At 34.2% G+C, this 16,291-nt stretch overlaps 1 protein-coding gene across 1 annotated transcript in view; it reads left to right on the forward strand.

Moving 5' to 3' along the window:
- Positions 1 to 1,996: 1,996 nt before the first annotated feature.
- The window catches only part of LOC148951714 (uncharacterized), a 111,754-nt gene continuing 97,459 nt past the window's right edge, over positions 1,997 to 16,291 (forward strand). The window contains exons 1-2 of the mRNA XM_089089254.1: positions 1,997 to 2,109; positions 9,040 to 9,150. Of these exons, the coding sequence (XP_088945380.1) occupies positions 2,055 to 2,109; positions 9,040 to 9,150 (166 nt within the window). The 5' untranslated portion in view covers positions 1,997 to 2,054. The remainder of the gene's footprint in view (positions 2,110 to 9,039; positions 9,151 to 16,291) is intronic.

Consider the following 16,291-nt stretch of genomic DNA (forward strand, 5'->3'; position numbering starts at 1 on the left):
GTAACATTAAATCTGAAAACAAAAAGAAATTATGATGTATATTGGGGGGTTCACTCACTAGTCAATACCTCGCAATTTACGCTATTTTTTTTTAGTAGTTTCAAAAAAACTATCTATTCTAATTAACCGGCCTTTGTGATTCAGGGGTTTGTGATTCGAACAAAATTCGAACTTAAGCGTAAAGAGCAAGGTATCGACTAGGGGACAAACTCCCTAATATACGTAATAAAACATACGAATACAGAAGTTCGTTACGTAAGTTAGTTTGAAAGTTACGTCAGAACAAAATTTCGAGAAAGCCATTTAGCCAAAAAGTAAAATTAATATGCAAATTTTGTTTTAATTATTCATGTACATTGAGCCAAAATCAAAGCTGTATTAATTCAAAACTGTTGAGAAATTGAAGTAAAAAAGGTTTTTTTTTTAACTGAAAGTGAGGAGCGACATTAAAACTTAAAACGAACAGAAATTATTCCGTATATGAAAGAGTCTGTCCCCTCCTCAATACTTCGCTCTTTACGCTATATATATATATATATATATATATATATATATATATATATATATATATATATATATATATATATATATATATATATATATATATATATATATATATATATATATATATATATATATATATATATTAAACAGATTTTACACTAAGTTTTATTGCATGCTAAATGGACACTAAATTTTATTTTGTTTTAGATTTTAATACTAAATGGCTACTAAATGACATCGTATTTAGTGATGTATAAGTGCGCATCAGCTATTATAAAGGAGGGGTATTGCGTTATTGTGTTGGCAGGGAAAGAGATGACAGATTTCTAAAACAGTGAATTTTAATGCCCAAATTTTTTAAATCCCATTGAGCCGTCAGATTAATAAGAATTGAGCTTTTAATGCCCAAATTTCTTAAATTGCATTTAGCCATTAGATTAAAATGAAATGAGCTTTGGGGAAGCGGAGGGAGTAGAAATTTTCATATAGTCCCTCTTGTTTTAACAGGAATATTTTCGGCAAATGGATTTATAATTGGGGCTGGGGGGAAGTAATGTTGCCACTACTATTGTAATAACTTTTTTAGGTGTGGAATACAATATTATACTCTCATTCCTACCGGCAACAGAGGTAGAAAGGTAGGGGTGGGGTACCATGAGACACAACAGGAAATTCCTTCGTGGGGGGGGGATGGCAAACACTACCAGGACCTCTGTATTCAGAGATTTTAAATTGTAATGTTTCTCATTTTCTATTTATATACGATGCCTAATGTCTTCTTGTCTCCCGGGAGCAAAGAAATCGGGTTTTAGGGGTTGTAATCTTCCTTATATTTACAGTAACCATTTGTATACTATGAAAAACGAGCAAAAATTAAATAGTAAAAACCAAGTTTCTTCACAGCTTAAAACGAAACGAAAATCTGCCGTATATGAGAGGAGCTCCCCCCCCCCTCAGTCCCTTGCTTGTTATGCTTAAGTTTTATAGTTTCTTTTATTCCAATTCAATAACTATTGTTTGTCAACAGTCGTTCTTAAGGAATTGAGACAAATTTCTAACCCTAGCGTAAAGAGCAGAAGGCTGAGGAAGGGTGGCCCCTCTCACATGGGAATAATTTCTGTTCGTTTTAAATTCTAATGTTGCTTTTTACTTTCATTTCAGAAGACTTTTTTAATTTAAATATATACATGTTCATTTGTCACATAGTACATTTACGTTTACGGAAAAAAAATACGGTTTTCAAATTGAATCTAAAAATTCATCCATAATTAGAAAACAAGAAGTCACTAATTTTTTTCAGTTTTGTGGCTGGGTACTAAAAAACGACCACTCACTTTGCGAACAATGAACCTTAGATTCTAGTTTTTAGCTCACCGTTCCTTTTCAAAATACAATTGAGAACTCAAAAACTGTGAAGACGCACCTTGAGGGCTAACTGCTCCGTGCCTCTTTATTAGTTTCGGCGAAAATAATGAAATAATAGACGCCTTTTTATTCTTCTTTCTTGACCGTTAGAAGTGTTTACTGTTGTTAATGTTACCTTGCATAACATGGTCACTGTGATACTTTTTGGGACCTTTTTATTAATTGACGTGGCATATTCAAGTGAGTCAATCATGTTTTTAGGAGGGAAATATAATTAGTTATGACTATGTTGAGGAGAGTGGTATTGGATTTGGAAGGATGTTACTAATTAATGTTGGATTCTAATTAATTACTTTTGAAAATGACATGCTCTGAAAGCTATTACTTTCATTAATAGTGGAACCTTAAAGTTTGTGCCAATTTTCAACAAGAAAGTATTTTTTTTTTCATGTATTACTCTCCCCTTTAATAAACGTCCCAGTCTTCTCCTACTTAACCACAAAATCATTGGTCTACCCATAAAAGAAAAAGTTTCAATACAACTTATTTATTAGTCGCATTGGAATCTGTTATAGACAAATAAAACGCTGAGCACAGAAAACACAAGCTACAAATGGGCTTATACTCCTTGCTGAATCACAAAAACTTGAATGTAAGAAGTGCACTGACGATAAAAATAGCCTTTTGATTCAGGCAATCCGCTGCCCAGTAGGCTATTTCTTCCTCGTCGTATCCCCGGTTGCGCTTCCAGGGAAAGGAATAGGGGTCTCCCTTCAGACCCATTTTTATGGAAGGACATTAACTATCCCCCTGTTTGAGTAGCCCCACCAAAAAGCTGTTTTGATAAAAACATATTGAAGGAAAAAAAGGCCCTTTACTTAACAATTTGTTAATTTGATTTCCAGAAAAATAAGTTTTAAAAAATAACTAAAACTATAGACTAGAGAGAACTTCAATTAAAGAAGTCAATTAGATTCAACAAATTTTTTAATGTTCGACCTTATGCTAAAAAGAACTATATCTAATGGGATTTTTAGCGTAAAAGGTGCGCTAAATACAATTTAGTAAAAGTAATATTAGTTGATTGACCGAGTAGCTGAATTAGCCATTCAGTTTGCGATCATGAAGTTTGTTTTTAATATTTTATATCCCAGAAGCACACATTTCTATGTCTAGACGTGTTCCCTTTCTACAAATTAAAGAACTTGGCCATAAACTCATGAATAACACATGTACATGGCAATGAAATTTGTAACGTGAATTTAATATCTGTTCTTACATTCCTATCTTTAGACAGAATTTTCTTCACCTTTTAATCAGATTTTGAAATCAGATTTGCACCCTTAACAGCTGCCCCAAGGCTGAAAATTTTGAACTCTGCTATTCCTGAATTTTGGGCCGCTGGAGGGTTGAAGCATTTATTTAGCAAATGTGAGGAAACATGAACAAAGTTTTTGTTTATTTTGTGTTTGAATTAGTAGTAAAAATCTTGCTAAAGGAAGCAACATATAGAATATGCTGAAGGGCGATTGAGTTGAAACGAGATTAACTTAAATATTGATTGAGTTTCAATTTTGTGGCAAATATTGACATGCATGAAGCAGAAATTCTACGAAATCTCTCTCTCCCCCCCCCTCTCTCTCTCTCTTTCTCTCTCTCTCTCTCTTTCTCTTTCTCTCTCTCTCTCTCTCTCTCTCTCTCTCTCTTAGTCTGCATTGCGCAAACTGTTTTGTGTTTCTTTTAACTGTTTCTTATGAATCAGCAAACTATATATACTATTAATAGACTTATAAATTGTTAAAAAAAATGTTAACTTCTAAAGCATATAGCGTTTGGCAAAACTTGTCATTTTTCTAAGCTTTATAATCGCTTTTCTATCAGGGATTGAGATCGGACACTTATTACAACACCAAATCTACCAACTGAACAAATTAAAATTATTATTCTCATTATTACACTGAAAAAAATGCCAAGTGGCGCCAAACGCTAGATGGTGTTGAGGTTTTTTTTAGACACTAGCACCAGTTCCCATTCTTGTAGGGTATCCATACTCTTTGGTTAGAAGGCTGAGTTAAGGTTAGCTAGCTTCCAGCTCACCACTCGTTTTGTCACACACCATTCGAGTTTGCATTGCAGATATAAAAATTCTCAATTTCGGTGTGGGTTTCAATTTATGTCTATTTAAGTAGCAAGTGGTTTATGGCTTCTTAAGCGGTTTGAACGCTTTGCAGTACATCATTTGATTGTCAGAATGTCAGGTCATAACTATTTTGATGAACTATAATTAAGGTAATAATTATAATTAAGGTAATAAATATATTCAGAATTATATGTAGATTCATGCGGTATAAAGTCTAAAGTATCTTATTTTTTAAAGAAAAAACAATGCAAACTATTCTTAATAATATACTATATCACAAAATTTAGCATCAGCATATTTTTTATTATAAAAACAATAATTTAAAATTATGTAAATTACTTTTTACAGGAAAGTGGTAACATTACTGAATTAGACAAATTTTGTAACATTTTACCCAAAGTAAATCCATCGTGCTTTGATATTAATTCGTAGTTTACAGCTTCAAAATATTGCAGTATAATCTACTTCTTCATTAAGAATTTAGCTAAGGTTTATCAACAGCAAATTATTCCTCGTCTTTCGCATATTTCTCCAAAAGCAAGTTACTTGGTGTGATTTAGAATCCACTACTTACTAGAGCGAAACAATAAAATCGGTATTTCAGATTTGAAGTTTGAACCTCATTTTGGACCTTTCTACCTCACTTGAGGTAATTTGCACCATTCGGAACAATAGAAAAGAAAACCTTTGGCGGAATAGTTTAGTGTAATATTGTATGCGCATTTTATCATGAATGAATCCACTCGCGAATTCAGGGGGAGGGGGACTTCAGCCCCCCAAGATTTTTTCTGGCACCCTATATCCCTGTTTTTTTCTTTTTTTCACTCTTCTTTTAGAATAGTTTGTTAATTTGGTTAATTATTGGCACCTTTGTCATATTCCCCCCCCCCCCAAGATTTTGCTCATTGACACATTTTTGACGTTACCCCCCCCTCCCAAGATTTTGCTCTAGATCCGCCCTTGAAAAAATCTCATCTTAACATAAATCATACTTTTCTGAAATTTGGAGGAGAACGATTCGGGCGATACTTTATTTTCTTATACTTCTCTCCCCCAAAATGATATTCGTAGCTAATGCCATAAAAACGACTCCCTCTTTCTGAAAATTTTAGAAGAGCACGAAGATTCCAATATTTGGGCGCGTACTTTTTGAAGCCTAGGAGCTGTCGGAAAAGCTACATGACTTATCTTTGAATCTTAGTTGTGTGAGACTATGATCATGGATACATTATAGTTTCAGAAAATGCAAAAAAAAAGTATACATAGATAAGAATGTATGTAGGAATCTACAAGCAGATTATTAAATAAAAAGAAAAAGGCAACTGAAGCAGTTTCTAAAATAGCACGATTTAAATTACTGCTACTACTACTACTAACAACTCACCGTAATATCAAGCCGCCTGAGACCAACGTACGATCCTCCTCCATCCTAATCTATTCAAAAATTACCTTTTTAAGCCCTCCCAGGAAGTTCCCATTTCCCTTAAATCTTTCGCTTTGACATCCTCCCACCCCAACAGCGGACGACCTGCTTTCCGTTGCAATGGCGTAGCACGTTTTGGCGTAGCATTAATAATTGGTTATTCTACTTTTAGCGTCTTCAAGTCATCCACCCTATTGAGTGGTAGACGATACTCATGTATAGCAATTCACTTGATTAATTTTCTTGTTACCATATCTCTCAACTCCATATCTTTATTCTTATTTATTTTACAATTAGAATTTAATTAATTTAATTGTAACAATTACAATTTAAGTTAACAGTCTCGTGGGTACTAAACATTTTTTCTACCAAGCTTGGTCCGAGGAGAATGATATCTAAAGATCTGATGAGGCCTAATACTCTTTCGATTGCACTTGTTTTACAGACTCGTTATAAGGACTTAATCAGAAAAATTTCTTCATTTTTTCTACCAAGCTTGGTCCGAGGAGAATGATATCTAAAGATCTGATCAGGCCTAATACTTTTTCGATTGCACTTGTTTTACAGACTCGTTATAAGGACTTAATCAGAAAAATTTCTTCTTTTTTTCTACCAAGCTTGGTCCGAGGAGAATGATATCTAAAGATCTGATCAGGCCTAATACTTTTTCGATTGCACTTGTTTTACAGACTCGTTATAAGGACTTAATCAGAAAAATTTCTTCTTTTTTTCTACCAAGCTTGGTCCGAGGAGAATGATATCTAAAGATCTGATGAGGACTAATACTTTTTCGATTGCACTTGTTTTACAGACTCGTTATAAGGACTTAATCAGAAAAATTTCTTCTTTTTTTCTACCAAGATTGGTCCGAGGAGAATGATATCTAAAGATCTGATCAGGTCTAATACTTTTTCGATTGCACTTGTTTTACAGACTCGTTATAAGGACTTAATCAGAAAAATTTCTTCTTTTTTTCTACCAAGCTTGGTCCGAGGAGAATGATATCTAAAGATCTGATCAGGCCTAATACTTTTTCGATTGCACTTTTTTTACAGACTCGTTATAAGGACTTAATCAGAAAAATTTCTTCATTTTTTCTACCAAGCTTGGTCCGAGGAGAATGATATCTAAAGATCTGATGAGGACTAATACTTTTTCGATTGCACTTGTTTTACAGACTCGTTATAAGGACTTAATCAGAAAAATGTCTTCATTTTTTCTACCAAGCTTGGTCCGAGGAGAATGATATCTAAAGATCTGATCAGGTCTAATACTTTTTCGATTGCACTTGTTTTACAGACTCGTTATAAGGACTTAATCAGAAAAATTTCTTCATTTTTTCTACCAAGCTTGGTCCGAGGAGAATGATATCTAAAGATCTGAACAGGCCTAATACTTTGTCGATTGCACTTGTTTTACAGACTCGTTATAAGGACTTAATCAGAAAAATTTCTTCTTTTTTTCTACCAAGCTTGGTCCGAGGAGAATGATATCTAAAGATCTGATGAGGTCTAATACTTTTTCGATTGCACTTTTTTTACAGACTCGTTATAAGGACTTAATCAGAAACATTTCTTCATTTTTTCTACCACGTTGGGTCCGAGGAGAATGATATCTAAAGATCTGATGAGGACTAATACTTTTTCGATTGCACTTGTTTTACAGACTCGTTATAAGGACTTAATCAGAAAAATTTCTTCATTTTTTCTACCAAGCTTGGTCCGAGGAGAATGATATCTAAAGATCTGATCAGGTCTAATACTTTTTCGATTGCACTTGTTTTACAGACTCGTTATAAGGACTTAATCAGAAAAATTTCTTCATTTTTCTACCAAGCTTGGTCCGAGGAGAATGATATCTAAAGATCTGATGAGGCCTAATACTTTTTCGATTGCACTTGTTTTACAGACTCGTTATAAGGACTTAATCAGAAAAATTTCTTCATTTTTTCTACCAAGCTTGGTCCGAGGAGAATGATATCTAAAGATCTGATCGGGCCTAATACTTTTTCGATTGCACTTGTTTTACAGACTCGTTATAAGGACTTAATCAGAAAAATTTCTTCATTTTTTCTACCAAGCTTGGTCCAAGGAGAATGATATCTAAAGATCTGATCAGGCCTAATACTTTTTCGATTGCACTTGTTTTACAGACTCGTTATAAGGACTTAATCAGAAAATTTTTTTCTTTTTTTCTACCAAGCTTGGTCCGAGTAGAATGATATCTAAAGATCTGATCAGGCCTAATACTTTTTCGATTGCACTTGTTTTACAGACTCGTTATAAGGACTTAATCAGAAAAATTTCTTCATTTTTTCTACCAAGCTTGGTCCGAGGAGAATGATATCTAAAGATCTGATCAGGCCTAATACTTTTTCGATTGCACTTGTTTTACAGACTCGTTATAAGGACTTAATCAAAAAATTTTCTTCTTTTTTTCTACCAAGCTTGGTCCGAGGAGAATGATATCTAAAGATCTGATGAGGCCTAATACTTTTTCGATTGCACTTGTTTTACAGACTCGTTATAAGGACTTAATCAGAAAAATGTCTTCATTTTTTCTACCAAGCTTGGTCCGAGGAGAATGATATCTAAAGATCTGATCAGGCCTAATACTTTTTCGATTGCACTTGTTTTACAGACTCGTTATAAGGACTTAATCAGAAAAATTTCTTCATTTTTTCTACCAAGTTTGGTCCGAGGAGAATGATATCTAAAGATCTGATGAGGCCTAATACTTTTTCGATTGCACTTGTTTTACAGACTCGTTATAAGGACTTAATCAGAAAAATTTCTTCATTTTTTCTACCAAGCTTGGTCCGAGGAGAATGATATCTAAAGATGTGATCAGGCCTAATACTTTTTCGATTGCACTTGTTTTACAGACTCGTTATAAGGACTTAATCAGAAAAATTTCTTCATTTTTTCTACCAAGCTTGGTCCGAGGAGAATGATATCTAAAGATCTGATCAGGCCTAATACTTTTTCGATTGCACTTGTTTTACAGACTCGTTATAAGGACTTAATCAAAAAAATTTCTTCTTTTTTTCTACCAAGCTTGGTCCGAGGAGAATGATATCTAAAGATCTGATGAGGCCTAATAATTTTTCGATTGCACTTGTTTTACAGACTCGTTATAAGGACTTAATCAGAAAAATTTCTTCATTTTTTCTACCAAGCTTGGTCCGAGGAGAATGATATCTAAAGATCTGATCTGGCCTAATACTTTTTCGATTGCACTTGTTTTACAGACTCGTTATAAGGACTTAATCAGAAAAATTTCTTCATTTTTTCTACCAAGCTTGGTCCGAGGAGAATGATATCTAAAGATCTGATCAGGACTAATACTTTTTCGATTGCACTTGTTTTACAGACTCGTTATAAGGACTTAATCAGAAAAATTTCTTCTTTTTTTCTACCAAGCTTGGTCCGAGGAGAATGATATCTAAAGATCTGATGAGGCCTAATACTTTTTCGATTGTACTTGTTTTACAGACTCGTTATAAGGACTTAATCAGAAAAATTTCTTAGTCGCTAAACATGTGGTCACTATGATCAGTCCAAATAAGATTTGTCTTCAAATATGATTGAGGGTTGCTTTATTTTAGGTCCATATAGAAGGAAGCCTGAATTAAGAAACTATTCAAGTCGGATTGGAAATACGAAGGATATTTATATTGGAGTCAATCATAACAGAAAAACAGGCAGAGCTGAAAAAGGTGAGCTGATTATAGTTTTTTTTTTTTAACTCTATATAACTATCTGAAGAATCGACGCAGCTTAGTCCAACAAGTCTTACATGCCTCTCGCAGAGGGGTGCCAATTTTCTTTCATTAGATGTGTTGCCACAGAGATGGAAATCATACCCAAAAACCCAGGTGGGGTAGGATAAGTTGGAATTCCAAAGTTTTGACTCCTAAGTTTTGCATTCCCTCGCCCTCACCTATAGTCATTTTTTCGAAATTTTAGTACAAAACTTTTGATAAAATTCTACTTTAGTTACTTTTGGCTATCTTGGAAAGGGGTTGGGTTAGGAAAATGAAACTTTCAGGGATGGATGTACATGCTAAGATATGTCCTGGGAAGTTACTTTGAAGTACCTACCTGCACTCCTCCTCCCTCTATATAATTGTCCCGGGAAGGTACTTTGAAGTACCTACCTCCACTCCTCCCCCCTCTATATAATGGTAAATTACTGCACATTACTAGTTGTTTTAGCTCACATTTCATTCTATATTACTATCATAATTATAAATCACTGCTTACCTTACACAACTTCAGCTTTTAACCTTGTTCATTAAAATATATTCCAAAATCCTATTTTCATTTAACAGTCCCTCTTTAACTTATTTACTATCTAGCTGACATTGATTATGGAACCAATTTGTGATGTCACAACTTTGCTTATCATAACCCCTTTAACAGTAGCATGCAGGTCCCATGGGGTAGAAGACAACTCTTTGTTGATAAGACATTTAAACTTTATTAACTAGGGAAAGGATTTGACAAGAGATAGACCAGTAAAAAAAATCCATTTTGTTTTTAGAGGACAAATTATGTTATGAGAACATGTTTTTATTTTTATAGGTCCATTCGCTCATGAAGCTTTTTAAATATTTCTGAAACACTAATTGATAGAGCACTACAAACATCAGAATTGAATTTAGAAGACAAGTTATGTCATGGAAAGATGTTTTTGAAATCCCCCTCCCCAAAACTCAAAAATTTCAAAAATTCTACTTAAGAAGCTTTTTAAATATTTCCAAAGCACTAACAGATAGCGCGCTAAAAACATCAGAATCGACTTTGGAGGACAATTTATCTATCTATTAGTGCTTTGGAAATATTTAAAAAGCTTCTAGAGCAGAATTTTAGAAAATCTTGAGTTTGGGGGGAAGGGGGATTACAAAAACATCTTCCCATGACATATCTTGTCCTCTAAAGTCGATTCTGATGTCGACTCAAAATTTTCTAAAATTCTGCTCTAGAAGTTCTAGAGCAGGATTTTAGAAAATTTTGAGTTTGGGGGGAAGGGGGATTGGAAAAACATCTTCCCATGACATAACTTTTCCTCTAAAGTCGATTCTGATGTTTGTAGCGCTCTATGTCTTAGCGCTTTGGAAATATTTAAAATAGCTTCTAAAGTAGAATTTTGGAAAATTTTGAGTTTGGGGCGAAGGGGGATTTAAAAAAAAATTTGAGCTTGGGGGGAAGGGGTAATTATTGTAGAATTAATTTGGCCTCTAAAGTCGATTCTGATGTTTTTAGCGCGCTATCTTTTAGTGCTTTGGAAATACTTAAAAAGCATCTAGAGTAGAATTATAAAAAATTTTGAGTTTGGGGGGAAGGGGATTTTAAAAACATTTTCCCATGACGTAAATTGTCCTCTAAAGTCGATTCTGATGTTTTTAGCACGCTATCTGTTAGTGCTTTGGAAATACTTAAAAAGCTTTTAGAATAGAATTTTAGAAAATTTTGAGTTTGGCGGGAAGGGGGATTTCAAAAACATTTTCCCATGACATCAATTGTCCACTAAAGTCGATTCTGAGGTTTGTAGCGGTCTATGTCTTAGCGCTTTAGAAATATTTAAAAAAGCTTCTAAAGTAGAATTTTGGAAAATTTGGAGTTTGGGGGGAAGGGGGATTTCAAGAACATCTTCTCATAACATAATTTGTCCTCTAGAGTTGATTCTGATGTTTGTAGCGCTCTATATCTTAGCGCTTTAGAAATATTTAAAAAAGATTCTAAAGTAAAATTTTGAGTTTGGGGGGAAGGGGGATTTCAAAAACATCTTCCTATAACATAATTTGTCCTCTGAAGTCAATTCTGATATTTGTAGCGCTCTATTTATTAGTGCTTTAGAAATATTTAAAAAAGCTTCTTAAGTAGAATTTTAGAAATTTTTGAGTTTTGAAGAAGGGGATTTCAAAAACATCTTCCCATGACATAACTTGTCTTCTAAAGTCAATTTTGATGTTTGTAGCACTCTATCAATTAGTGCTTCAGAAATATTTAAAAAGCTTCATGAGCGAATGGACCTATAAATATAAAAACATTTTCTCATAACATAATTTGTCCTCTAAAAAAAATTTGGATCTTTTCACTGGTCAATCTCTTGTCAAATCCTTTCCCTAATTAATAAAGTTTAAATGACTTATCAACACAGAGTTGTCTTCTACCCCATGGGACCTGCATGCTACTGTTAAAGGGGTTATGATAAGCAAAGTTGTGACATCACAAACGGGTTCCATAAGAAAAGTCAGCTAGATAGTAAATAAGTTAAAGCGGGACTGTTAAATGAAAATAGGATTTTGGAATATATTTTAATGAACAAGGTTAAAAGCTGAAGTTGTGTAAGGTAAGCAGTGATTTATAATTATGATATAGGATGAAATGTGAGCTAAAACAACTAGTAAAGTGCAGTAATTTACCATTATATAGAAGGGGGGGGGGGAAGGAGTGGAGGTACTTCAAAGTACCTTCCCGGGACACACCTTAGCATGTAGATCCATCCCTGAAAGTTTCATTTTCCTAACCCAACCCCTTTCCAAGATAGCCAAAAGTAACTAAAGTAGAATTTACCAGACTTTTTCTTAAAAACCAATCAGCTAAAATGTACCGGCTTTAATTAATATAATTATATATTGCCTTGCCCCCCCCCACCTTCGTAAGAAAATTTCCCGAGCAGTTCCAACTCAATCCTCAGTCATGAAACAATCCCCAGTAAATGAGCCTTTGGGGGAATAGTAACATGTAATATTCTATATGTATTTCACTAAGAATAGATTTTATTTTAATCGGGCCTAAGCTACTTGTATAAAATTGGAATACTCATCATAAATACGGAGACAAAACATATAGTGTAGCAAAGAGGGGGCTACTCGAATGTGGGCACGGAATTAAATTAGTTGGATGTAAAAATCAAAAAGCTTAATCTAAGAAAGTGTCACAGTTAATGCCGATAAACAGTCAGTATTCTTCAGAACCGTAGTTTGTTTATGGATGCAACCTTAACCAAATTGTTGGTCACTACGAATTACTTCGACTAGGATAGACATTAAAAAAGGATGAGAAAAAAAAACAGGAAACATGGATATTTCACAGCAGGCGGGCTTTTCAGTTGATACTATTTTGCCCTTTTCCTTTTGCTTCACTCTGTGGGCCTACAGAGCTACTGCCTTGGTTGCCTCTTATTTATTAGATATTCTCAGATATCTTTCAGTAGATCTTTTGACTCAAGGAGTTCAAATATAAGATGATAGATATCGATTTCTGTGCTCTGTGTAAGTATATTTGGCTAGGCTCTTGGCTGATAGTGAGATTTTGTGAGGTTTGAAGCACTTTAACAGTTTACAATGCAATGTATGCTGTGCAGACGTCAGCATATTACATTCAAATAGGCAGTGGTCAATTGTTTCATTATTCCTAATACAATACCTGCGAAGAGGGGACAGTAGAACTGAACCAATGGAATTAGGAAACTGATATGAGTATGCAAGATAGTTTAGTTCATTTGTTCTAAAATGAATTCTCCGATGAATTTTAGAAAAATACTTATTGAGACATGGAGTCAGAGTAAGGTTATTCTTATTAAACATAATATTTGATAGTCTCCATTGGTAAATATCTCTAATGGGGATTGGTCTCCCACTTGGCTGGTCAATATTTATAGCATTTTTTGCTATTTCATCAACCTGGTGATTACCACTTATACCAGAGTGGCTAGGAATATACTGAAGATAAGTTCTTATGCCACTTGAAGCAAGATTATCTATAATACTAAGACAATGATAAGTGTCAATATCCAGCTTATACTGAGGAGCTGAAGACAGCAATTCAAGGCTTGATAAAGAGTCAGAATAAACTATAATATTATTTGAATTAGCAATCAAGGGTTTATTTTCCATAAGGTGTTCTAATGCCAAGATTATGGCATTTAATAATAATGGCATTTATTGCATTTAATAGATACATTATTATACAATCTCTCACCCATTGCAATTTTCAGGTGAGGAAGGAAGGCACCACTTGCTACCTTCTCATTCATTTTGGACCCATCAACAAATATTTGGAAATAGTTTTTATAAGTAATTGTATTAAGTTCATCAAATTTTTTCTGGACAATAGCAATGGGAGTTAAATCTTTAGTCCACTTTGAGAAATCAGTATTTATTATGGGAATTGACCAATTCCATGGAAGGGATTGGGGGAAAGTAGGTGCAATAGACTTTGCAGGTACTGGGAACTTCTTCTGAATATTGGCATACTCATCTGCAATGCCTCTATGCATGGCTGGATTTCTTAACCAATTATGTAGGGTGTGTGAGCTATTTGATTCAATTTTTGTTAGATGTTTGATCAAGAGAAAGCTACGTCTCTCCCTTATTGTTGTTAAGCCACTCTCCATAAGCAGAAACTTGGTGCTTGTGGGTTTCCTAAGACCAAATATGAGACGTATTATATCGCCCATAGTCAATATGGGGTCTTATATGTGATTTATAAAACTGGAGTAAGGTTTTCTCCTTACACCCCCGCCCCAGGGTGTAGAAAGAAGTCTTTTTAGTATAATTGTTTTTCTGTAGCATTTTTTTATTGTGTTTGAAATGTGGAGGTGGAAATTAAGTTTTTGGTCAAGCATGAGACCTCGGTAACTAATATGATTATCTTCTGGAATAGTTGTTTCATTTAGAATTAGTCTTGCATTAGCATGATTTCGCTTTCGGTGAAATTGGATTATTTTTGACTTGGTAGGTGCAATGGGTAAATCTGAATGTCGAGAGAGTTTTTCAAATTAGAAAAGTGACTTTTGCAGCTTTGACTGTGTAATCTCAAAGGTGTTGCCAGATGACCATAGTACCAGATCATCAGCATATTGTAGATTCGTGTGGGGGAGGTTCATGTCCCAGAGATACAGGGCAAAAAGGAGGCAGCTGAGGACTGCTCCCTCAGGAAGGTCCTTGGTTATTGTCTTTTGGGGTGAAGAGGCTGAACCTACACAAACAATGAAACTTCGCAATACTATGAAAGATTTTATAAAAGATACTAGCTTGGGGGAAAGTCCAAGGTTTGCAAGTTTAATTAAAAGGATTTGGTGGTTCACATTGTCATATGCCCCTTCAAAATCTAGGAAAGCTGCAACTAGGACATTATTTTTTGAGAATGGTTCATTTATTGCATTTGTTAACAATATGAAAGCATATGTTGAGGAAAGGTGTTTCCTGAAGCCAGTTTGAGTGTGATGGATCATATTATTTTTGTCAGCAAACCAGAGGAGTTGGTAATAGTTTATTGTCTCCATTATTTTACCCATCATACGAGTAATCATTATGGACCTATAAGACTTAGGGTTATTTTGGGGTTTATTTTTCTTTAGGATTGGTAGGAGGGACGGACATTTCCATATATTGGGGAACATAGATGAAGCCCAAGCATGATTATAACAATTTAGAAGTTCCTGTTGTTATGAAGGGGTGAGATTCTTTATCCATGTAGGGTGTATATTGTCATAGCTACTGCTAGTCTTGGTCCTAATATGATGTATTGCATTGTTCATTTCCTGGATTGAAAATGGGCTCGTTCTATACTCGAATCCTGGGCAAGGGTGGTGTCTTGGGCTCGTGGGAATTGGAGGTATTTTGTTACAAGTATTTGATGTTAGCTTATTAACAAAAAGAGCATCAAATAGCTTAGCTTTTTCATTATCATTGTCATAATGGGTATTATTATGTATAAGCTCATACAGGAGTGGGTTGGGGAAATATTTATTTCCCACAGATGTGGCTTATGACTTATGTATAATTGGATCATGTGTTTCTCAGGAGAAATAATTTTCAAAATTGTTCCAGTGGTTATATTTGGCATTTATAATGATCATTTTAGATTAGATTCTGCTTGTAATTATTTTACATATGTAGTACGTGAGGGTTTTATTAAGAGTGTTCTCCAAGCTGCCTTTTTGTTCTCCATTTATGTTGGCACTCATTTGTCCACCATGCTTTGGGAATATGTGTAGGGAAGGTTTTCCTGGGTGTTGTCCTGGGGATAGCATGATTAGCTGTATTTATTAGTAAAGATGCCAGAACTTCAGCATGTGTGTCAGCTGTTGCGTTTGAAATGCATGAATTTTGGGTGAAACTTGTAATTTCATCATTTAGCTTATTTTGGAACATAGGCCAATTTGCTTTAGTGTTGATATACTTGGAGGTATATGATAGGGTTTCAGCAGGTTCGTTTAGGGAGCAAACTATGGCAAAGCGGTCAGCACATAGACTTTCAATTTTATGTATATAAATTTTATTAAAAATATATAAAGATAAAATTTGTTGGTCAACTGTAGAGAAACTGCGATTTTTGGAGTAGAAATATGTATTCGAGTTCGGAGGAGTAGCACCAACTAATTCGTTATTATTTGTATTCATACGCTCAATGAGCTTACCAGCTTCATTTGCTTGTTTATTCCCCCACAAAAGGCTCTGGGCATTAAAGTCTCCACAAATAATAATATTTTACAACATATTAGAATTATTTTTATAGCTGAAGAAACCCATTGTATCTGTAGTTTGGCCATTAGGGTTATAAAAGCTTATTATGTAAGTTTTTGTATTATTCAGCCAAACACTGATACCAATTGCATCAACATCATTTACAAAATCTGGAAAGTTGATGCTACAGAATTTTATATTATTTTTAACTATTAAAGCTACTCCACCTCCTTTTCTCTCTGATGATCTATCCTTTCTCAGGATAGTGTATCCCAGAGACTTAATTTGTTGATTTTGGGTTAAATGAGTTTCCTGGAGGCAAGCAATATTGATGGAATTATTATTCATAAAAGATATTAGTTCATTTAACTTATTTTCT

This window comes from Artemia sp. Qi Xiang Cuo, chromosome 5, assembly GCF_049724085.1.
Source record: "Artemia sp. Qi Xiang Cuo chromosome 5, ASM4972408v1, whole genome shotgun sequence".
NCBI classification, from domain to species: domain Eukaryota; kingdom Metazoa; phylum Arthropoda; class Branchiopoda; order Anostraca; family Artemiidae; genus Artemia; species Artemia sp. Qi Xiang Cuo.